The sequence below is a fragment of the Larus michahellis genome, chromosome 4, assembly GCF_964199755.1.
Source record: "Larus michahellis chromosome 4, bLarMic1.1, whole genome shotgun sequence".
Classification (NCBI taxonomy): domain Eukaryota; kingdom Metazoa; phylum Chordata; class Aves; order Charadriiformes; family Laridae; genus Larus; species Larus michahellis.
Genome location: NC_133899.1, coordinates 68707446 through 68731138, shown reverse-complemented (window position 1 = coordinate 68731138; position 23693 = coordinate 68707446). Strand labels below are relative to the sequence as shown.

The window sequence follows — 23693 nt, the reverse complement described above, 5'->3', positions numbered from 1 at the left end:
ACACCAGTTGTACCTGAGCAGATCTAACCTGTGTCCTTGTTGTAGTTCACCTTTGCACATGTAAATGAGCATGGCTACCGGCCTAAATCCATCTTGGCCCATGGGCAGCATATGCAACTGAACATATTTTTTAATGACTACTTTTGTTTGGGAAATTAGCATTCTATACTGCTGGATAAAACTATGCATGATCTGCAAGTACTGTTTGGAAACGTTTGAGTTGTGTGTTATTTCCTCCCAACCACCTCTAGCTGCCACTCGTGTCACTGTTCTGTGCCAGAGGGCGTTCCCAGCTTGTATCATGGGGGCTTTGGTTTTTTTGTTTGAGTGTTGGCGTACTTTTTGATGCATGTCCCCAGTTTAGTCTATACCGATAGTAAACCTTCAAACCTCTTTGAAAGCTCCTTCAAGACCTCAGGTGAACCAGATATGCTAAACTGCCAAGCGTAACATCAGTTAGCATAATTACGTGGTTATCTTATCCTTATCATTTGAGATTTTTCTGGTGTTTAGTTCACCTGGAGAAGAGCTAAACTTGTGTAATTTTTTATTTTTTTTTTTTACACTCAGTCCCCACTACTAATTAAGGCTGTTATGATAACGTTTAACACAAACGTCAAGGTTATTAACATTTCTCAGCTTGTGAGGTTCAATTTTCTAGGAAGCTCTGCGGTGACTTGACGCTTCCTCAGCTCTTCAGAGTCATTATCCAAATCTGCTAATGGGTGTAAACGAACGCGTCGGTGCTCACGTTTGTAGGTGTGATGCACGTGTTTGATTTCCATAACTTGCCTTTCATCAGCAGCCTTGAAATTGTAACAGGGTTAGAAATTAAAGCCTCCATAAAGACATTTGCATATGCAAATTTATAGAATCCTAGAACGGTTTAGGGTGGAAGGGACCTTAAAGATCGTCTGGTTCCAAACGCCCTGTCCTGGGCAGGGACACCTGCCACTGGACCAGGTGGCATTGCCATCTGAAATCTTTAAAGATAAAGGCAGAAATGAGATTAATATTTTAGATTTTATGTTATTAGGTCTGTAATACTACTACAGCTTGACAGCTTAAAACCAAGATGTTGCAGTTAATTTTGTTAGTCCTGACTAAAACGTAATATGGGGATATTTGCTGACCTGTGAAATTCATTGGCATCTAATGAAATAATTGAGACAGCTGTTAATTTGCATTAGGAGTGGGTACACAAAATGATCCGTTACAAATAAATACCGTCATATTTAAGAATACCGGTTGAATGATATTTTTTATTATTATGTTTTTTATCTACACGTTTACGTTTATTTTCCCGTTTGTGTAAGAGCAGGCTGCCCCCCTTCCCCCCCCCGGCAGGCAAGCGTGTCGACTTTGAACCGTGTTCAAAAAACACATAATATTTAAATGAGTTAATTCCAGGAATAAGGAAACAAGCGCCCGTTTCGGCCCCGCCACCGGCAGCTCCCCAGCCGCCGCCGCCGCTCCGTAGGGACGGGCCCGGCTCCGGGCGGGGCGGGGGCGCCTCCAGCCAATGCGGAGCCGCGGCCAGCGGGCAGCGACCAATGGCGGCGGCCGCGGGGAGGAGAGGGGCGGGACGGGGGCCGCACCGCCTCCGCCTCCCCTCAGCGCGCCGTCCGCCAGCGCGGGCGGCGGCAGCGCGGCTCCGCGGAGCGCCCGGCCCGCCGGCGGCAGGTAGGTCCGCGGCGGGGGATCTGGGGAGCCACCGCGGAGCCGGCAGCGAACGGCTGGGCGGGGAGAGCTGCGTGCCCCGGTGCCGCCCGGCCGGCCCCCGCCGGGGAAGAGGGTGCGCGTCCCACTGCTCTCCCTCCCTCACAGCCCAGGAGGGGGGACCGCGGCTGTGGGGAGCGGGTGTTTGGGCTGCGCAGGCGGAGGACATCCAGAAACCGAAGCCGAGGAAACCTAAACCGAAGGCAGGTGGCCCCGCCGGGGCCGCCGCCCCCTGGGTGCGTTGGCCGCTCCGCGGCTCGGAGGAGGGGGCGGCCTCGGCTGCGCGCCCCGGTGGAGCCGGAGCTGCCCCTCCGCGCCCTCTTCCCCTGCCCTGACTGCGGGGCCTCCCAGCCTGTCCCCCCGCCCCGGTCCCCGCACCCTCCGGCGGGGCGGTTCTCGGTGAGGGCTGTTGATGAGGGGCAGCCTAGCAACCCGCCAGCCATCTTCCCCCAAATGAGAGCTCTCCTCGTTTGTAATCACGCACCCTTGTGTTTCCCTGTCAGCGCCAGCAGTTTAATTGCCCCGCGTCTGCGGAAGGGTTAATGAGTCATTAACGGCAGCATGTGGAAGCTGCTTGTGTCCACCTACCCCTCAGCTGCTCCCTGCCATTACTCATGTTTTGGATTTTTCCTTTCTTGAGCCTGCCGAATCGTGCCGCTTTTCACATGTGTTTTTTCCTGTGGTTTAAGATCTTGCAAGGCAAAGCAAAAGCGCCACGCATCTTTCTGTTGTCTCGTTTGAGTACACTACGGAAATTGTAGGTTTGAAAAGCTCAAATTACATATTTCTGAGCAAAGTGGATTTTTATGTTGATAGCCAACCAGACAGCCCCTTCCCTGCATATTCGCCTAGTTCACGTGTTATATATATTCTTTCTGTATTGCACCTCCACTTTTCTCTGTTCATTTTTGTTATTTATTTTTTTGTTGACTGATTGTCTGTAATCAGACTCAACTTCTCTGATTTTTTTTTTTTTTCCCCATGGTTAAATCCTTTTTGAGACTTGAGTTTTTCAGAGAGAAACAAGTTAAAAAAATGCTGGGCTGCTTGACACGATCAGGCAATGCTTTACAGCTCGTGTCTTCTCATACTTAGTTGCGCCTTTTGCTGGGAATTATCCTTAGAATAACTTCACAGTATTGCTTTGAGGGCATTTTTAGTGTTGTCAAGGTAAAAATTTAGCAAACATTGGCATTTCTTTACTTGTGAATCAGCTATGAATCATTCTTGTCTTCTGTGAAAGATGCATTTGGTAAACTTACTAGTTTGGGCAAGTAAATTTCAAACTACAAATGCTTGCAAAATGCTTGTGTTCAACTCATTGTGGCACATGACTGATTTTTTTTTTTTTTTCTTTGCTGAGATGACTTGTGATATTCTGTATTGCACAGACAAGTGAGCTCTGGACTTTGCCTTAATATTTTCCAGATAAACAGGTTTACGTTAGTAAATCAATTCTGTGTTATCACAAAAATCTTGAAGAACAGTTTCCCGCATCTCCAGTGAGCTGTATTACATGGGATTATGCAATGCATGTGATTTTCTTAAGTACTTAGTTTCCAAATGGCTAGGTTCTCTCTTCTCCAAGAATTTCCAGATTTGATTGATTATAACATAAAGCGGTATTTGCAGTGAATTACATATAATCTGTTATATCATGCTTTTGTCTGGTAAATCTTTGACTTTTTCTCTTTAAGAGCGTAACGTGATAAAGGTTTTTCATTATATTCTGGTGGATCTTGGGTACAAAGCCAGTAGCAATAACTCCCAAGCAAATCTAACGTACTGTTTTCCTTAAATATAGGAATACAGTTGGCAACTTTAGTGATTGCTGCTCTTTTATAGTTCTATCTCTTAAATTATTCTTAAAATATGAATCAAGAACATGGCCATTAAAATTTTCAATAAGAGAAATGGACAGGTTTTTTTTTCCTCTCACATGTTGTACTGTATCTCAGTTCTGGCTAGCTGTACTCTCATATGATTCATGTTCTTAATTATCATTAAGGACTTCACAGCATACCTAGGTCTTTAACTGCAGTTCTCTGCTTTACATGAGTTCCTTGGATCCCTCGTTACTTCAGTGGCGTAATTAATACCCTGCTGTGTGGTTGGTTTAGGTAACAAGGGTTAAGGGGTAACAAGGTAAGGGACGCAAGGTAAAAAAACAACAGCTACATCTCAGTTGTGGCCAGCTCTCCATCTGAAGTCCTTGTTTGTGCTACCTTGCCAGCTATCTTGTTAAGAACTGGCAGCTGGTACAGTTCTCTGATTGAGAAACCCAGACTGTGTGGGGGTTAAAACCATATTGTGAGTGGGCTAAATACATCATGTTTATCGAGTCCTTAATTTTCAGCGATCTCAAGTCTGGCATCGGAAAACGAAGATGAGAAATGGTATCTATGTGTGTTACAAATCTCTCAAGATGTTCTGCTCCGCGAGGCTTCTGTTGCCCCTGTTGTAGAAGTGGTGACTTTTCCAGTCAGTGAGGCAGTTGCCAAGGTGGCATCAGCTGCGAGATGATGGCTTGTAGATTCTCCTGCTCTAACACTTTTCTCCTGGTAGTACCCTTTCTTCTTGCAGCTTTTAACCCAAGTATTGCACCAAGGCTTTGTGCAAAGCACCTGTCGTGATCTTTGCCAATAAACTAACGAAGTGAATTTTGAATTGTTGAAAAGCTGTATTTTTAAAGGCAGACTGAAAGTAAAGGTTTTAACCTCAGGAACATTGCAACAATGTTAGCCTTCTCTTTGGAAGTTGGAAAGCTGAAAAAAAATCATCAGGACATAAGCTATAGAACTGTAAGTATTCATGTGGAGGTGGCAATCTTCTAACATAATCTTGGCTGTCTAAAAGTTGAATGTATCTAAGCTAATCACTTAAGCTCACTCTGTGGGCAGCTAGGGAAGGAGTGCCTTCAGAAGGCCGTTTTTGGGCAATTTGTCTGAATTGTTAGTGCATTACAAAAAAAATAATCCAGAAAGTACTCAATGGCAAAACCAGATTATTATATTTTTTGTCCTCTGATGTCTTAATACATTTTCTTTGGAGTCTAACCATGCTGGATGGTTTCTTAAAGGATTGCAAGTTCTGCTAATGGATGCAATAACTTCACAAGTGGTTAACCTCAAGGAAGGAATGCCTGTCTTGGTATGTGTTGGTTATGAGCATGTGTTGTCTTCAGGACTACGGCTGTAATTGTGACCAGATGAATTTGAGTTCTAGGAAACACAACTAGAAGCCTTACAGCTCAGCTCATATGTCTGGAAACATTAGGGGTTAAATCTTTGCTCCTTGTAGGTGGTGAAAGTTTTGCCAGGACCTTAAACAGGGACAGAAATCCATCTGAAGGTGTCTATATGGGTAAGATTGCTTCTCTGCTAGGGATTATGAATCCCCTATTGACTTCTGTGATCAATTTTCACTGTCTTTTAAATGTGCAAATAAGGTGAATGGTGTGGAAGGTCCTATTTCTTTCAAAACTTAAGGGTGTAAAAAAACTTAAGGGTGTAAAATTTCAGAGATTGAAAAAACTGAGAAAATGCAGTCCTGTGGAGATGCCAGGGGACAAGCATCAGGGTTCCAGGACTCCCTTCTTTTCTGAAAAAGTATGGGTGCAAATACATTAGTGCGTTCGTTAGAGGAAGAATGCACTTTTGAAATGAACATCCTGGTCATGTGCGCTTACTGCACTTCAGTGTGCATCTCAGAGCACATAAACTGATTTTCTTTGGGATAAAACTGAGTCAGAAGAACTCCAGGAGCTCATTTAATGTACTCCAAGTGCTAACGCAAATTGAGTTACAGGATGAGACTGGAGATAACTAGAAGTAAAAGCCACAAAAAAGTAGTGTGAAAGCTATGTCCGTAATGCTCCTATTGGTAAAGGTTTTACACTGCTCGCTAGTGTAAACTTAGGATATAGCAGCTTGACCAGCTTCTTACCAATTTTTGAAGTGTAACATAATCCTCAGTATATATTTACAGAAAAAAACACAAGGGAAAATATAAACATCATAGCATAACGTTAAAAAAAGTTAAGACATCAATGCATGTGTCCCTTAGATAACTGCAGAAACAAATAGTGCTTTATTAATAGAAAATACTCTTAAAGGAAGTAGGTTACTGAAATGTATACATTTCTTAAATGTCAGTTCTATAAAGATACAGTTGGTGAAAGGGAGTCATAAAAGTAAAGAGCTTTTGCCCTCACCCATCCCAAAAATCCTTCAATAGGTACTTTTCTGACAGTAAAAACTTCCTAAAATGTTGAAAATATTTTCTCAGCAGTTATATATTAAGGTTCATCGGTCCACTCCAGTGATATGTTTAGAAATATGTGTAAGACTCTCTTGAAGCTTAACTTCTTATTTTCTGGAAGAGGTCATACTATAGGAACGTCTCGATTAGTTGTGCCATTACTTCAAATCAGCACTTGGTGATTTCATCTTCTGTCGCTCAGGGGCATTCATATGAAATGAGAAATAAATCTCTGAGTAATGAACCACTACTGAAGTGCCCCTTGTTCACTCTTTGCAGAGTGAGGCAGTCGTTCTGTGTTTGATACTGGCAGGGAAGGTGGGATAGACAGATTGCTGTCCTACTGGTATGTTTTATTGTATGAAGTCATTTATCTTGAATATTAAATGTGGTTTTTTAGCTTTGTTGCAGACATTTCCCTCTGGGAAGACAGAACTAAGTGAAACTCCTAGGAAAGTCCTGAAAGAAACAAATAGCAGCAGTAATGCAGGAGGGAGCCAAAAAGCAGCATGGGACAATCATCTGAAAGTGTGTGTGTGTGTAGGTTATTTAGTAATAACAATAAATACTTGCATAGAAGCCCTGTGAGATCGGGAGTGTGTGCTGTAGAGTTTGGGGAATGAGAGTCCTTGGGAGAGGGGAGGATCTACACTAACACAGTGTATCAGTGAAAGGGGAAATAGAGTACTGGTACCACGGTATTTTTGGCTGTGATTCAGTTGCCTTAATTTAGTGTGGAAAAAGACACGCAAGCCTAAGTTAGTTGCTGTAGTCCTTCTGGAGGGGGATTCACCTCGTTTGAAAATAGATCAGAGGAAGGATCCTCTGGAGGTGTTGTGTTCCTTCTATTGACTATAAACAGAGCATCAGATGACTATCTCTCTCAGATGTCTAACCGGGTGTCCGGAGTTAAATGAGCTGTGATTCATCTTGCTTTATTAAGGTGATTGAACCAAATGCCTCGGCACAATTCCTTTGGCTTGAAACAGAGGACAGAACTGGCCGGTGTGCTTCAGGATCCTGTGAAGGTGCTCTCGTAGTACAAAACTATCCTGAGATTCAAAGAGCAGATGGGGTCTGCTACAGAGCTTAGATTCAAAGTGGAGCTCCTGGTCCAAGGGCAAGAGACCTGCCTGGTGAGCTGGAGAGAAAGGATGTCTTTATGCTGAGCTGTCTTTCTTCTTTCATGGCGCTCTTTTAGGCCAAGTTTTAGTTGGCATTTATAGACGTGAATATTTATAGAAACTATTTCTCTGTGGGCTCTTGGGTTTGCCAGCTGTGAAATGAAAGAATTATCTTTAATTTACTTTTGAAAATGGGGGTGGGCATACGATATAGTAATTTTGTTCTGTTGCTATCTGAACCAGGGGCCTCTTGTGAACAGAAGGTACCACTTTGCAGAACTGCATGGTGGTTTTGTGGTTGTGTGGGTGATGGAAACACGTGGAAAAAGCACTACTAAGCATTTTTTAAGAGAAAAAGTATTACTAGCTGCATAACCGAAACCTGAGCTGGTCAAGCTCCACAGCAGAAGGCCAGTTTATTTTCTAATGAAGTAGTTTCAATGGAACAGCTGTAGGGAAGAATTTGGCCTATGAAGTTTAATGATTAGTTGCTGTTTAATTGCTAGTTGCTCCTGAGTACAGAAACTTGCCACCAGAAATGCTCCTTTCTCTCTGATCCTTGCTATGTTGTTTCCAGTTCACCCAAGTTCAAACATTTACCAGGCTAAAAATTATATCCAACATATAAAAATTACATACGGTGGAAACATTGGGTGTGTGTTCTTCAGTCTCATGCCAAATTATAAGGTACCTGAGTTCAGCATGAGGAATAAGATCTCGGCTGATAGGTGCATGGATTTTTTTGGGGTATTCCCTGCCAGAATCTCAAATGTCACTGAAGGGGATAAAACTGAGGAGAATAGATTGGGGAGATCTGGGCTTTCCCCTTCTGAATAACTCATCTCTGACCTCTGCAATTTAACTATCCAAGTCTCTCTGAATGGAGGCAGCTGTATTAGTTTAGCACACTACATGTGTGCTCAGAGTTTGGCACCAGCATTCACTTTTTTTCCAGAAAAGACTGCAAATTCTCCCTGTATTCAATCCAGGCTATTGATACGAATATGCTTGGAGCTAAGACTGATTGAGGGTGGCCTTTGGGAGGTCCTTTGGGACCTTTTGGAGATGCAACTCCTAACAGCTGCAATAAGCTCCTCAGTGGCACTGAAGCAGGCACTAACTTTCAAGTGAATAATCCCTTCTTTTCAGGGAGTTTGTCTGGAATAAAACTGAAATTCTTCTAATTCTGCTTATTTTCAATAGTTTGCAACATGGTTTTGTTTGAGTCTGTGTGAATTATGCTGGTGTCAAATTTACAACTCAGCCACAGTGAATCACTACCAGTCTTGGTAACAAAAACAACAGTCACAGTCCCTTTGTGGGTCTGTGCCTTTATAAAGGAGGGAGGTAAATATCTCAAATATCTTAAAATCTACTTGTCTGCATCCCGTTTCTAAAACTTGTCCACTGGGTAAGGCAGTCTTTGCCAAAGGTGAGCTGGACTCAGCTTCCCCAGGGCTGGCAAGAGAGCTGTAATGCTGCGTTAATGTTGCCGTGAACTGGTATTTCCACATATCGTAGTGCTGTGCCACTGAGACGTATCGTGGGCTGAGGAACAGAATAACCGTGGTCGCTTACGGCTACGTGAGGTTGGGTGGGGAGGTGGTGTGACCTGACTGCGTTACTTCCATTTCCAGGGCAGGCTCAGAAAGCAGCCATGCTGCCAAACACACAGGACCGCTGGTAGTGTTAACCTGAGAGGGTGTTGTAGATTGCGTAGAGGAGGATATTCCGATTCCAAACCTTTTGGTTTGGAGTGCTTTATATTGATTTTTTAATGAAGTGAATGAAGTCTTCACAAAGTTCTCCTTTCTGCTTTGTTTTCCTGACTGGACTCCAGAGCCTTCAAGGCAACAGTAACCCTGCCTTAAACTTCTGGGGACTCGGGTGGGAAGGGAGTGTTGAGGTTTTCGTGGTGGTTTTTAGTGTTGTGTTTTGTTGGGATTTTTTTTTTTTACACTGTTGCTCTACTAAAGCACATGGGTAATGCAAAACAGGTCATGCATAAAACAGACCTGATGCCTTCCTTTAAAGAAAATTACGTTGGGTTACACAATGTCTGACAGTACCCAGAAAAGTGGCATGAATTAAATTCTTATCTAAAAATTTGGTAAGCAAGATACTGCATTATCCAAGTCCAGTTGAGAGCTGAGTATGTTCATGCTTCACTTGTCTTACCGTGTGACTTTCATCTTACTCTTTTAGTTTCTGCATGTGTAATTTGAAAGTGTAGGTAAGTAGAACATACTTCTAGGTATGTAGAATGGCTGGTCACCTAATGCAGTTAAACTTTACACAATTTAGTGATAAAACAAATGTCTGCCATTTGAAACTGAAGAGTTAGTTGTCTGAATAGTGGAATCTGTCACTGTAGGTTTTGGGTTTGGTTTGGGTTTTGGTTTTGGTTGGGGTTTTTTTATAGTATTGATTTGGTGTAGCCAGCTAAATTATTCTGTATCCTCAAAACATGGAATTTTGAAAGATCAAGTCACATTCCTGTTTCTGTTTGAAAATGAGATTATTTTTTTTTTTTCATGCACCTGTAAGTAGCAGTCTGTTTCGGTTTAGGTTCTGTGAGCTATGTGCAAGTACATATACCTACGGCGCTTGTGTACTGCTGGCTCAAGGCAGGCATATGAGGAGCTGCCATCACAGAAGTTTCCCCAGCAGTTTGGTCTACGGGGAGCCTTCTCCCCAGGGTGTCTGCACAGCTCCATCAGCGTACTCGATGTGCAGTGCTCCCTGCTATTCAGTTTTGACAGTTTACTTTGACAATAATGCCCCAACCATTGAGTGATTAGCCATTGTCTCTTAATCACTGTGTTTTATGATAGCCTCGCAAACGCAAGGACTGTTTGAGCCATTCCAAGCGCGGTGAAACCAGGGACTGTGCCACACTCTGTGGAAGCTGATTTATATGAATTTCAATGCATAATACTGTGTATTTGTCAACACCCTGAATGCTTTGTAACTGGGTATTTGTGTCAAATTAAAAGATGAGCGTCTCATGGAAGCCATACAATAATGTTGATATTAACTATTTGATGCTATTGAGCATGAGGTGCAGCTGGTCCTTCCTGCTGTTGATACTCAGACTTGCAATGGCTCCTCTTGTACCTTCCTCAGCAAAATACTGAGTGTAATAAAATATGAGTGATTTGCTGCCTCCATATGCCACAGGGGTCCACCTCTCGCTGTGTGCCCCTGCAGCGCTAACATGGTCTCGTGTAGACAGATGGCAACGTATCTTGGATTCCTCTTCTGGCATGCACGAGGTTGCCCGCTGTCTCACAGGCATGGCTATCAAAGGAGTAATACCATAAAGACGAGCAGCTGCTGCTCGCCAAACCAGAAGATTCCAAAGCATTGGTAGTTAGAAAGCAGAGTATTCTGAACTTCATTTTCAGCAAAGGGTTCTACCCCTTTGCACCAGGGTAAAGCCACCTCTTGTGTTCTGTTCCCTGTGAATTTCCAGAGGTGAGTAAGCAACACTCAGGAACAAGTATTACCTCTACTGTCATCTTACTAAACCTACTCTCTGCGTATGGACCTGCTGACAGAGATACTACAGAACAGACTCTTTTTTTCTCCCTTGAAACATCTTTTATTTTTACTAACACCACCTATTAATGTGTGCTAGTAAAAACAAAACAAACAAAAAACCCGATAAACCAACAAACAACAAAAAATGAAGGATTTTCTCATACCCTCTGTTCTACATCATGCTAGTATACCGTGCATTCTTATTTCGTGTTTTGACAATTAGACACAAATGTATTAGACAATAGAGTTGCAAACATACTATTTTGTACTGTGTGTGAATTTGACTTGTCAAGATCTTTGTTTCTACTTCATGTATAGTTTTTTGTAATAGTATATAAAATACTGGGTCCCTTTAAATTCACTCTTTGCTCAAGCGTGTTGTGGTGTTTTTTTTTCTAGAGTTGCTTTTCATTCTCTTGAAACAGGAGTAGTCATGCTATACAAACAGCACCATCAAGTCCCATGGACCTATATTTAGAGTGTCTAAAATAGAGAGTGACAACAAATGCGATATTTGTGGGTTGCCCTGAAGGGCTGTAGTGTCCTGGCATAACACGAAGTTGCATAATCTCAGTTGACTCTCCAGACACTGGAAATGAGGAAAGACCAGTTGGATCATCCAAGGAATTTTTCTGCCAGGGCAGGCTTGTTCCCTGTGATACCTCTTCCAGAATTTTGTTTTTTGTCTGGCTCTAAATAATCAAGCAGGACTTCCTTAAACTGGGAGACAGCCTCTCATTTTAAGGTTGCCTTTAGATACAACCATCAAACAGGATCTCCCTCATAATGAAAATACCTTTTTAAACTTTTTTCCTTGGAAAGGTGCTGCTGATACAGCTTAGAAGTTATAAAAGGTGTTACAGTTATATAGAAGTTATTTTTATATGTATAGTTGTTAGTTATATGGAAATACAAAGAAGGCTTGAACAGAAGATGGCTTTCTTGCTCAGTGTTCCTAATCTCCCTTTCCAGCCAACATTCAGCACAGGAAAATGTCTCTGCTTTCTTTCAGGGCTGCATCACTTCCTCAAGGGTCCTTGTCTTCCTGATGCTTTCACAGTTGGATTCTGTGTTTTTCCCTCACTCTGAATCTGTTGCCCTGTTCTGTGCGTACTCACAGCTCAGCTAGATGAATGCGCACCCTCTCTGTAGCCATACAGCCTCCAGTGAAGCATCTCTGTCTGTAGAATCAAATTTCTCCCTTGTCTTGAATGTAGCTAGTGTTTGAGGGCTTGGCTTCTTTCTTTCATGGCTTTTTTTTTTTGTTGTTTTTTTTTCTTTTCTTCTCTCAACTTTCTTAGTCCAAAATGAGTTTAACTGATACTGATGGATGGCAACTAATTATACTCGGCATTTTCAGTGGAGATTTTTCACCTAACTTCTGGCATGAACTTATTTGTAATTCAGAAGATAAAGCCCTGATTTCATTTGTGCAATTGGAACCAGTCCTGAGGCACAGGAAAATTTATGCTAGCTTTCCCTTTACTAATGGAGGCAGGATCAGTTTTTGAGTTGTACAGTGAGTACTGGTAAAGCAGTAATTTGTTACGAGGCATATAGGCAATGCTGCAATATTAGTACCTGTCAGAAGAGGATGGCATTTCATACAAGCCAGGGTGTGTGTTTACTAGAAGAGTGTTTATCATCCAGCACAATATTCCAGTAGAAATATGATCGCTTACTCGCTTCCCAGTTTCTTTTGTCATTAGTCCCAGTTTAGAAGAAGGATGGGTACAGACAGGGCTTTGTGATGTGTGCTCACCTCTTGACGACCATCTTCAGTGATGTCAGGCTGCAATGACATAATTGGTTCAAGGGTGATTAATTGTAGAACATTATGCTTTTTACGTCAGTGAGATAACTTAAAAGCCACACCTTGATAATCATCACAACAGCAAGTACAGTACAATAGCTTTTGGAGGGCTTGGTAAATGCAATACATATGACTAGCTTGTCTGTGCACAATTTAGACAAGAACATACGAAGACGTCAATATCTGATGTGCAAACCAGGGTGCCTGGTGGGAGCTTTCTTCTGAAAAACAAGTTCCTTGTATGATTCACTTTTTCAGGTTCGAAAGAAGAAATCAGTTGTTAAACCCAGTTTCCTCCCCATACCATGGATTGGAACATCACTTACTGTAGCATCATGTTGTGCAATAGGTGTGACTATTGCAAATTTCATCAGGGAAAGTCTGTGACACAAGTAATGGTCAGGTGTGTAAGTCTGGGATCAGGGTGCTGCTTTGGAGTTCTGCCTTGTGGACGCCTTGAGAAGACAAGGAAGAGTGGTAAAGGCCGTGCACCTGCCCTCTCCTCAGGGGGTGCCACCCACCTCTCCCCCCTTATTGCACTTAGATTTCTTGTTGCCTACTGTTATTACCAAGAGAATTTTGTTGAACAAAGAAAAACCTGATCTGTAAAAGTGATTCTGAATTAGTCTAGGCCTTGGGAACTCAAACCCTTAAATTAGTGTTTTGCTTATTTTTTCTCCTATTAGTACAGTACTGACGGGGAAAAAAAAAAATCCCAGATTTTAGAGATGCAGAGTTCTGCTAAACAAACTGACATGTTGCCTCTTTTCTGTGATCTTTTCCCAGTCTCGTTTTAAAGCACTATTGCTCTGTATGATAAGAGAAGCATTTGACTGATCTTTGCTTCAGATTATAGTTGGACTTGAAAGATTGGCAGTTTGGGAAATTATGCTTCAAGTTTTAATGCAATTACATGACTGGAGGCTTCAGTTACACTTTGAATGCATCATGGACTCACAGCAAGCTATATTTAAAGTCTGAAACGTAGAGCTTCTACTTTCCCAATGTGACTGGGGATGTGAACTATCAGTGCCAAACATTTTGTCTGGCACGCTCCCTTGCTTTCTGCCTGTAATGCATTATTTGTAATTGTAAAAAAAAAAAAAAAAAATTTAACAACTTAGATTCCCATTCTTTTTCTGTAGTGGTCCTTTCTGCAATGCCTTCCTACATGTCTCAAGTTCTTGGGTGTGTAAGGAATAGAAGAAAAGGTATTACAATTTTCCTCCAGTGTCAGATTTTGAATCCCTCTAAGCAGTATGTTTGCTGTCTGACTGGCTGTCATTATGAGGCATCCAGAACCCATAAAGTATTTCTAAAGCATAGTATTGGCAGAAGGAGAGAGACCATTGCTTTCTGAACTGCCTAAATATCCTGGTATTGCCTGCAGGAGAGCATCTTAGGTGTTTTCTCTCTCTCTGGAAAACAGAGGAGCTTCTGTGGCAGATAAATTATGGTGTAGAGAAAACAGCAGCTGTTGACCTTTCAGATATTAGCCTTGACGCAAATATTCCTGAGGGCAATGCTTATGTCTTCTTACCAATGCATCTTACTGTTAGAAAATGTGAGCTTCCAGCAAAGCTGAGATGTGTATTTGCAGGACGTGGTTTTATGTGTGGTGGTTGAGTTCTTGTGGCCTAGAGGTCATAAGAGCATTCCAGGTCACCTCAGCTCTAACACTGCTTCTGCCATTGACTTGTGCTGTGGATTTAGAGAGATCACTTCATATCCATTGGAATAATTGGATATGGGCATTAATTAGATTGGCTGCACTAGGTCCTGTGCTCAGGGAGACCCCCACCGCTTTTCTGTCATCCAGCGTGCCAGATGGCTCCAGTCATCTTCAGTACCACACTCTGCCTCACTCCGTCTCTGTCTAAAATTGCCAGGGGACAGTGGTGATGACCAACCTTGTAATGGCAAAAAGTGGATTTGACCAGGCTCTGAGGACAGAGCACTGCCAAAGCTCTTATTACTGTTCTCTTAGGTGTAATCTGTAATAGCCAAAGCCATCCTTGTTTCCAGAGAGGCTGCAGAAGTTTCACAAGGGACGTCCATTTGTCTCCCGTTGAGCCCTAATTCTTCCTTACATATTGAGAGCTTTCACATAAGCGAGTCTTACATGCACCAGGTGGTAACTGAGCTTCTTAAGCTACATCTGAAGTCATGGAGCTCATGTAATAGCATGTGTGAATCGGAGTAAGTCAAACTGTTTTAAGTTCTACAACCTGGTGTTACCAGAGATTTTCTCAGGGCAATTTATAAGGTGGGGGAGCCATATACGTGGAGAAAATGGGATTGTCAATATTAAAAATGCAATAATGAAATAACCAAATATGACTTTATTCCTGTCATCAACAAGGTCATTCATAAGGTAATCTTGGCTCAGGCATTTAGGCAGAGGCCAGCGCAATGATTTCTTCAGGAATAATAATAAAATCCAAATCCAGTTCCTTTATTTCATTGGGTTTCTCAAGTTTTGGGGTTTTTTCCTGTCATTTATCACTGGGTTTTGTTTTCACTGTGACACTGTGAAGTACTTGGGACTTTCTTTTGGTGCTTGAGAACAGATTTCCAATTTGGAGTTTGTTTATTATTCAGGTCACGATGTGCTGATGATGGTCAGTGCTTGTTACAGGCCAAGTTGAGAGGAAGAGCCATGAGCGCTCTCTCATTTGGAAATTTGCCCAAGGCAGCAATCATTCCTCAGTTCATGCTACTAGAATTGTTTTGTCTGTACAGGTTTGCCAAACACGGGGTCAAGATAAAATTATATATATTTTTCCTTGAGGCTTTCCTGGTGTTAGCGAAACTTGATTGTTACAACAAAAGCCGTGGTCGGAGTCTTTCCTTTTTTTTACTGTCCCTTTGGCTTAGTTTCTTCTTCTGCTAGGTGGAATTTAACAGCTTGTCTAGTTGTTTTTCCTTCCATGGTCTCCTGCAATAGCCAAACACGAAGCACAGTAACCAATTAATGTTTAGGTCCCTGGGATTGTAAAGGAATCTATAAGCAAGAAAAACACTATCACTGTATGGATTATGGGATTTTTTTTCAGTGGTGCAAAACAAAACCTGAATTTAGTCTTCTCAGGTTTTATTCTAATTTTTTTTTCTCCTTCTGTTCTTCCATACAGTAACTCTGGGTAGCAGTGATAAAGCCTACTGCAGCATTCATTGTATGTATGTAATTTGAAGCAATTGAAGAAATGACCCTTAGTACTTAAAACGATTAACTGTGCTGAGCTGTTTCTTCTGAGCGGAGTTGAAATGCACTGAGAAACAATGTTTGAGTTCACTGTCCAAACACATGAGTAATTAAATACTTTGAATAGCATGTTTACAAAAACACCATTCCATTGCAGATACTTATAAAATGTCTCAATGGTGCTATGAAGCATTACTAGTGTTGGTGTTTGTACTCACGTAGTGTGTAAAAGTCCTGCCTAAAGTGAGGGTTCATTGTGCAAGGTGCTGGGTGTGAGACTTCTGGCACAAGATAATTATGTCACTTGCTCAAATACATGCTTTTTGGCTTAGTAAAATAAAGGGAGAAGGATGATGATATTTCTTTTCATCTGTTGCTAGAGAGGAGTTGTACAAAAGGGCAGAGAGGTAAGCATGTCACAAGAAGAAATGGCTATAAACGGTGAATTTACATAGATTTGAAAGGAGAGGTTTCTAGTTGTCATTTTAGAATGAACCTTCATCAATTTCAAAAAGGAATTATGTAATGTGGTTGATCTAAACATTAGGAAGACTAAACAGAGAAGGAGTTTTGTTGGAGCTGTATGATCTCTGCCCTTTGGAGAACTGGAAATAACTGTCACCCACTTGCCACTCCTGATTTACATGTCCCACTGTGAAACTGTAATGTAAAAAAGGGACATTTCAGAAGCAGAAATTTCAGCTTCTTAGAGTTTTGTTGCCTCATGGTCAGATCACTGCACTGGAATTGATGGTAAGGATCATTGGGGTCAGCATGTATAATATCTGCTTTACCCTGTATTTACTGTGTAATAGCAACAAACTTCTGATTTGCATTTTTTTTATGAAAAATCTGATAAATTAGTTCACCTTTTTCCTTTTTTTTTTTTTTTTTTTTTTTTCCCCAAGCACCAAAAAGCTTACAAACACAAATCCACAACTAACAAATCCTGTTGATGTAGAGAGACGTACTGCTGGCCTGGCCTGAGAATATCTTGTTCCAAGAAATGTGTTTCCATCTCCCGTTGCTTGGACTGTACCACATAAACTTTTGCTTTAACTGCAGCTCGCTTGGAGTACAGAGGATCCATTTGTTCCCTTAGTCCTTGTAGGCTCTGAAATCCATTTCTCTAGGAATAGCCATGGATGTTTGAGAAGCCTGAAGGACAGGGAGAAAAACTCCAAAATTCACTTGCAGACTCTTGGCTGCAGTGTTTAAATAGTGGGTGCTGGTTGCTTTGCTATGGAGAGGATTCAGGTTTATCCACAGTGTCAAATGGTTCCTCTGGAGACACGTACCTATGTAGTAGTTCTGCAAATTGCAGCATCATGGTGTTAACGGAACGCACAGTGGTAATGGTATTGTGCTGGCTAAGGCTCCTTAGTTCACAGTGGGGTTGGGCTTGAGGGTGGATTTTGGAATGTAAATTAAGGTGAAAAATAATTTGGGGATGGAATTGTGTCTTTTCCATGTAGTCTGCGCAGGAGTTAGCTGTGCGTGATTCATAATTCTGTACAGGCCGTTAGGTGAGGGGGTGGGATTGATGTTGTCTTGTGAAAGGTGAGAGAATGCAAAATTCTGCCTTCTTAATACTTTTTTTTTTCATTCTAACATATGCATCCTCAGAGTGCCTCTACTCTGAGAATCTTTGACGTTATGATCTACTCAGGCTGACTTTCTTCTCTTTCAGACAGCTTATCTAAAAGTTGTGATAACCCTGATAGGTCAACACAATCTCCTTAATTTACCAAACTGGGTAATCCGTAGAAAATCCCAGCCATGGGGAAGTTGTATAGCTGAAGTATGCGCTTCATGCTACACTGCACAGTACTTTGATGCTTTTCTGGGCTCAGAGCGCTCACCGTCCATTTTAAGGTGTTTAAGTTTTGCTGCTTGGTACTGAGTAAATTTAAAAAGTATCCTTGTCATGGGGCAGTAGGGTAAAAGAGCAAATCCAACCTAAAATAATGATACAATTCTCCCACATATCTGCACATCTGAAACAGTCCATTTTCTTGCCTTCTTTCACAGCTTTTTTCTCTTGACATTTAAAAAAAGAGCTCTACTAGAGTCTCTGTGCATTAAGGGCAAGATAAACTGTTTTCTTTTTTCACTTCCTGCCATTTCATGCTTCCGTCAGGACTTTTCCAGGAGAAAGGGGAGGTCAGCATTCAGTTGTTTGGGAAAAGAAGACTTGGTTACAGATATTTAAACAAGCCCAAAACAAACAGCTTAATTGGTCACGTGAGGAAAGCAAAATACCAAGGTCTTCCTCTCCTTTCCTCATATGGAGTCCAAGTGACCCTAAACATCTGATTATTCTTTTTCTCTTAGCTTGCTTCTATGTTTAGCTTTGTAATTTCTATTAATAGCACCCAGAATGGATGTTGTGCGAGGCAGGCAAAGGTATCTACCCACACTGCGGGAAGGCAGACGTCCTGCCATGGGAGTGAGGAAAAGGGGTTGGGACTCAAGATCAGCTGTTGCTCCAGCATCAGGGAATTGGGTGTGTGACAAGGAAAAGAAATGCGGGATGACTGGCTGTGGGCTCTGGGGATCAACCTTCTGGCAAACTGCACTTAACCATCAGGAGGATTGTCTCCGGGAGTCCTTTTTTTGTGCTTGCAGGAAACTGTACATTTTGTGTTCAGTCTTGAAAAGGTTCATCTTCAATGAGCATGGACCCATGAATTCCTTCTGTTGGGTGTCAGGCTGGTGAACTTTTGAAGTTTTCAGCTCTTTCATGCAGCTCTTATTTGCTGACCTGCCTTCAGCAGACTGATAACTTTGTGGCTCTGAAGAGAATAACTATATTGGGAGCCATTTAATGAATGCTTAAAGAGTGAATGCGTTTAAATATTAGTCTGCTCTTTGGACCTAAATGTCATTAATATAGGGTAAAGAGAAGTGTCAGTAAAATATCTGTTCCTGTACACCACCATGAAGTTTCACCCCCAAAACCCCTTTAGTTAGGTGAGAGACAGGGGTGCTACTTAAAGCTCTTTTAAAATAGCTCAGTCTGAGTATTTTCCAGTACTTGAATACCATGGCAACAGGACCTTCAATGCTTGAGATAATTAGGGACAAAATTCACATGCTTCCCTAGGAGGAGGCAGTAGTTCTCTGAGAGTTTTAAAGTGGTCTGCAGTCTGAGGCGGTCACGGGTGCTCGTCAAAGGTAATTTCTCTCCCCAGACCCGACCTTCCCAGTTCCTCGCCAACACCCAGAACCCTTTGCAGTGCCCCATTCACTCTAGCAGATTCCCAGATCTGCGTGGGGTATGTTCTGTTGGAGTGCATCCTAATTAAAGTTGCTGTGTCTGTGAAAGCAGTTGCTGGGTTTACAGCAAAATCATGCTTATCTCCGGACAAGATTTAAGATGTTGGTTTTTAAAATTAAAATGTGAAGTTCCAGTCAGGCAGCAGAGTTGAAAGTGCAGCTAGCTGAGAGGGCATCTCTTCATACCCTGGCTATGACGAGAATCATGGGCAATCCATCCCAATCCTGGAACCGGCTACATAAATGCTATTGATAATGAGACATGCAGTTTATTGCTTGCCCTTGAGAGGGATCAGACATTGCAAGCAGCAAGATGTGCAAGGACAGCTGACATCTTGGAACTGGGGTTAAGTTACATCAGAATTGAAATTTGATAAACCTGGGAGAAAATCCCCTCATCACCTCTCTTGCTGGGGTTATGAGGGACGTGGTTCCCTGAGTAAGGAACAAAACATTGTTCTCAGTGATTGACTGTTTTAACATGAGGATGTTTGAAGACCCCCCAGGTGCTTTAATCAAGGAGTAGCTAAAGTGTAGCCCTTCTCTAGACACAGGTGACATTCCTGTCTCAAAAGTGGCAGCACTTTGACAGTACTGTGCCTGTGGTACGTAAATTGGTTTAACATCCTGTATTATTAAAATGGTGGCACTTATTTCTCCCATTTAATTTTCTAAAAGACATTATTTACTCCTTTTTTATCTTAACAGCACTTGAGAAGAAAAGAAAGTTCAAAGGCGGTGTTTCCCTCTATTGGCTCATCTTCACCATACCTCTTTCCCATTCTGTTTCCTCCTTATAACCCCCAAGTGAAGATGAGTAGCCTGCTGCGAATATGACGTCTCTGACGAGTGTCATTGCCTCCCACCAGTCTGAGTGGGTGTCCTTCACTGATGAGGTGCTCCTCCCTGTTAACCCGCGAGGTAAGCTATCTCTGATTTTTCTTTGACCCTTGTGAACTTTGTTTGAATTAGACCAACTACTGTCATACATCTAGCGTCACAGAGTTTGCCTTCTAAGTGAAAGCAGTATGTGCAGAGGTTGAATTATCTCCTGCTACCTCAATGTAATAGGAGAATTTGGGCCAAAAATATAAAATACTCTCCTAATGTGAGACTTCCTTAGCATAGATCTGTTGTAGGGTTTGGATCTGTCCTTTGAGATTTAAGGCAGTATCCAGCTGACCATGGAGGAAGTCTCACCTATTACAGTCGAAGCGCAAAACTATGCCCAGTGTTAGTCTAAAAACTACACTAGGTAAAGGAAGATTTTCTACCTGCATTTAATGGCAAATTTTAGCTATTTCAATAAAAAACAATGAAGTAATGGTGAGTCCTATCAATCTTTCTATTTTGTCTCTATTTTAGGTAGAACTGAGGAGCATCTGGAGAAATGTTTTTCTTCCTCAGACACCTCCTCAGAAGAGAACCACAATGCGGATGGAGAATTTCAAGACCTGTCCCACACAGAGCTGGAAGATGCAGCTGACCAACCCAAAGCGGATTCTGCTGTGCTTGGGAACCACGTGTGTCCCAGCGCTGATCTGTCATCATCCATCAGTGCTTGGGTTCAGTTTGATGATGCACCATGGACCAGTGCTCCATCAACACACCCACAAGCAGGTGAGGCAAATGCATTGGAAAGGTCCATTCCAATACCATAACAGAATACAGTGAGGACCTATGCAATTTTTTCCTTGCTCTTTGATTTCTCAAAGTTTGAACTTTGACTAGTTTGTACTGTATTTTAACACAATTAATGTTATCAGAGTTTCAAAAAGGGCTCATAATTTCATTCTGGGTTGAACTAGCAGTAATATTTTTTTTTTTTTTAAAAGAAATAGAAAGGCTTCTGTGATTCATTCCACCTATGTCTTGACCTGGAGGCTGCCAAAATGCATTCATGGGGAAAGAGCATAGTGGTGTTTTCAGTAGTGATGTTTCTTATGTACAGGTATGAACAACCATTAATAAAGTCTTAGCCATGTTTGCCTATGTAATCTGGAACTGAAAGAAGGGTGATCACTGTCCTCTGTGGTCATAGTCTTTATCTGCTTATAGTCCCCATGTGGTTTTTGCTAGAAGCTTACTGAGACCAACAACTCCTGTGCCAGCGCCTGTCAATACTTTCTGCTGCCTTTTGATGCTATGATTTGGCAGCTGGAGAATTGCAAAGACAACCAAAGTTGATCCCAATTCCAGGACTGCATGCGCTTTTCTTCAAATGTAAAAGTTCTTCCTGACACATGCAAAGCTTCTGTCTTGTCGCCTCAGCTTATGCTAACTGATATGGCTATATGAGCTTCCAGCTTTTGTGTACAGATTTCCGTCCCTCTCTGTGGAAGGCTGTGGAGTAATCACCTGAAAAAAACATTAGTTTACTTTTTCATGTTTAAATTGAGATTCTCTCTTAATAATTCCACTTCGTTACTGCTAGTTACTAAAGCAGTTTAAAGAGTTATAGCTTTACTCTGTTCACTGGGTCCATCAAATACACCCTGTAACATGAATAATACTTCTGTCAGAAAACTTGTATTTGCAACTTTGCGTTGAGTTTTGGGCAAAACCCAACAGTTTTCCGTCTGCTCTTTTTGCGGGGGCTACAGACTAGTCTGTTTGAGACAGTAGTTAGACTTGTGTGGAGGAGCAGAAGTGGGTGAATCTTCTGGCAAAAAGAAGCTTCTCTTTAAACTCTGCTTAAGACCTTCTTATCTTTATATTTATTTGTTGGTTATTGTTCTTGGTTGTAAGTACTTAGTCATTCTGGTGATGAGGAGAGAAGGAACAGCACCTGTAATTGTACATCTATAAAACCGAGGTTCTCTAACTGTCTATTATTTAATGTCATGGTTAGGTGATCCTTACTCATACAGCCATGTACTTCTTCATTTGGAGCTATTGGTTGCTCTCACACCATATTTCCTTCCTAATGTTGTAATGTCCTTATTGACTGGAAAACTCTAAGTGCACTTTCTTATTAAACAAAACAAAAAAATATACTTGCTCAGCCTAAATAAAGCTAGCCATAACAAAAAGACTTCCATAAAACTAATTTTATGGTGTATTACTTGATTTCCCATCCTTAAAGGGATGCGTCCCAGTCTTAAGGTATGTGCTTAGCAAAAGCACTGCCTCTCAGTTTGTGTTTTCAATCACGGGGGACACTATGTTGTGGATAGAGGTCTAGGATATCCCAAAGAGATGATCGTAGAAGACTTTCCAAAAGCATTGCGATTTTGAAGGTGGCACCCATTTGTGCCCCTGTAAAGGCTTGTCCTAAGTGATCTATGCCACTGGGGGGGTATTTACACACTGACTTACAGCATCCGACTGAGATTCATGGAGGAGGATGGTTCCCTGGCAGTCAGATCAGGATGTACTCCATGTAATCCTTGCGTGGGAGGCTGTTATTCTTCAACTATATAGGAACCGTAAGGAGGTGATTTGAATATTTAAAAATCCTTGTTTATGAGCTAGTCCCATTCCTGTTCTGGACCCTGTGTTATAAATCACCAGACCAGTGCAGCCGACAGCCTCTAAAGGCAAGGTTGTGGGACAGAAGAGATGACAGCTCTTTGTCTCCAGCCCTCTACTCTGAGGCACGTTTGACAGCAAGAGGAGGGATAAACTTCAGTGTTGTTCTCAATTAGTCTGCAGGTCACGTCTTTTTTTCTGTGGGTGGCAGAAAAGCTGGGAGACTTTGTGTTATAACCACGACACGCTGACATGCTCAGTGGAAAGCCTGTGGTGACAGCAATTATTCATTTCCAGTAGCAAACAGCCCGCATAAGAATAATAGTGAATAGCCAAATGGGGGGGGAAGAGTATAAAGGCCAAGTATGGACAGGCAGATTGGTGTGAGAAGGACGGAGACGTTTGAAATCTGTTTCCTGTGCAGGCAGCTGTGAAGAACAACGTCCTGAAGGCTCAGCACCCCCGGCCGCGTTCCTGTCCGGGCTCCAGCGCTGTTAGGAAATCGTCTGTCTGTCTGTCCGCGCTGAAGCAGCTGCACAGCTGACTACATAATTACCCAGGCTGATGGCCAGGCTGCCTGGAAACACATTTTGAAAAGGGCTCACAAAGTGGTATTTCCAGAGTGCCACGAGAGCGGAGAGGATGGGCCCTGGGGAGAGAGAGATGCTGTCTTACACTGACCTCAGGGCTACAGTGGTTTTGCACGGGTTCTCCCAAATGCAAATCTTTGTCCCAAAGTGCTCACGGTCTAAAAAACTAGTAATTTAAAGACAACTCCCATGTAGTGGTTATCCTATAGGAAATACATTTAAAAGAAAACCATGGCTAATACTGGACCCTTGTTGTCCTGGGAAAAGTGAAGATGTTATTGGGAGAACAGCAATTAGGAGGACTGATAGCAAAGAAACAGGGCTGAAAACACAGGCAAAGAATTCGGAAGGTGAGAAGAAAGGTCAAAACCTGAGGTGCAGAAATGAAAAGCACCCACTGTGAGCCTCATAGGGGAAATTATCTTTATTTAGGACATTCTTGTGAACCCTTCAGTCTACCTGGTTCAGACAGTGTAAATGCTAGGCAAAATCTTTCTTTCAAAATATTTCTGCTTTTCAGGTTTATGCACAGATAACTGACAGCTGCCAAATGATGTGGATTTCTTCCTGGGAAGCAGTAACTTTTGAGTGAGGCCACAGAAATATTTAGTCACAGAAATGATGCATTGTGGTGCCCTCTTCTTCATTTCCGTTTTGTTTGGAAAAGAAGAAATTTGATTTTTCTCATA

The 23693-nt window shown here is 42.1% G+C and overlaps 1 protein-coding gene across 3 annotated transcripts in view; it reads left to right on the top strand.

Annotated features, from left to right (window-relative positions):
• Nucleotides 1–23693, top strand: part of STON2 (stonin 2) — an 85273-nt gene that overhangs the window by 1199 nt on the left and 60381 nt on the right. The window contains exons 1-3 of one of the 3 annotated variants that reach the window (XM_074585432.1): nt 1607–1683; nt 19652–19864; nt 20309–20563. In XM_074585432.1, coding sequence (XP_074441533.1) covers nt 19777–19864; nt 20309–20563 — 343 coding nt within the window. In that variant the 5' untranslated portion in view covers nt 1607–1683; nt 19652–19776. Of the gene's footprint in view, nt 1–1606; nt 1684–7095; nt 7116–19651; nt 19865–20308; nt 20564–23693 lie in introns of those variants that run through there. The other 2 variants (XM_074585434.1, XM_074585433.1) reach the window with 2 other exon arrangements.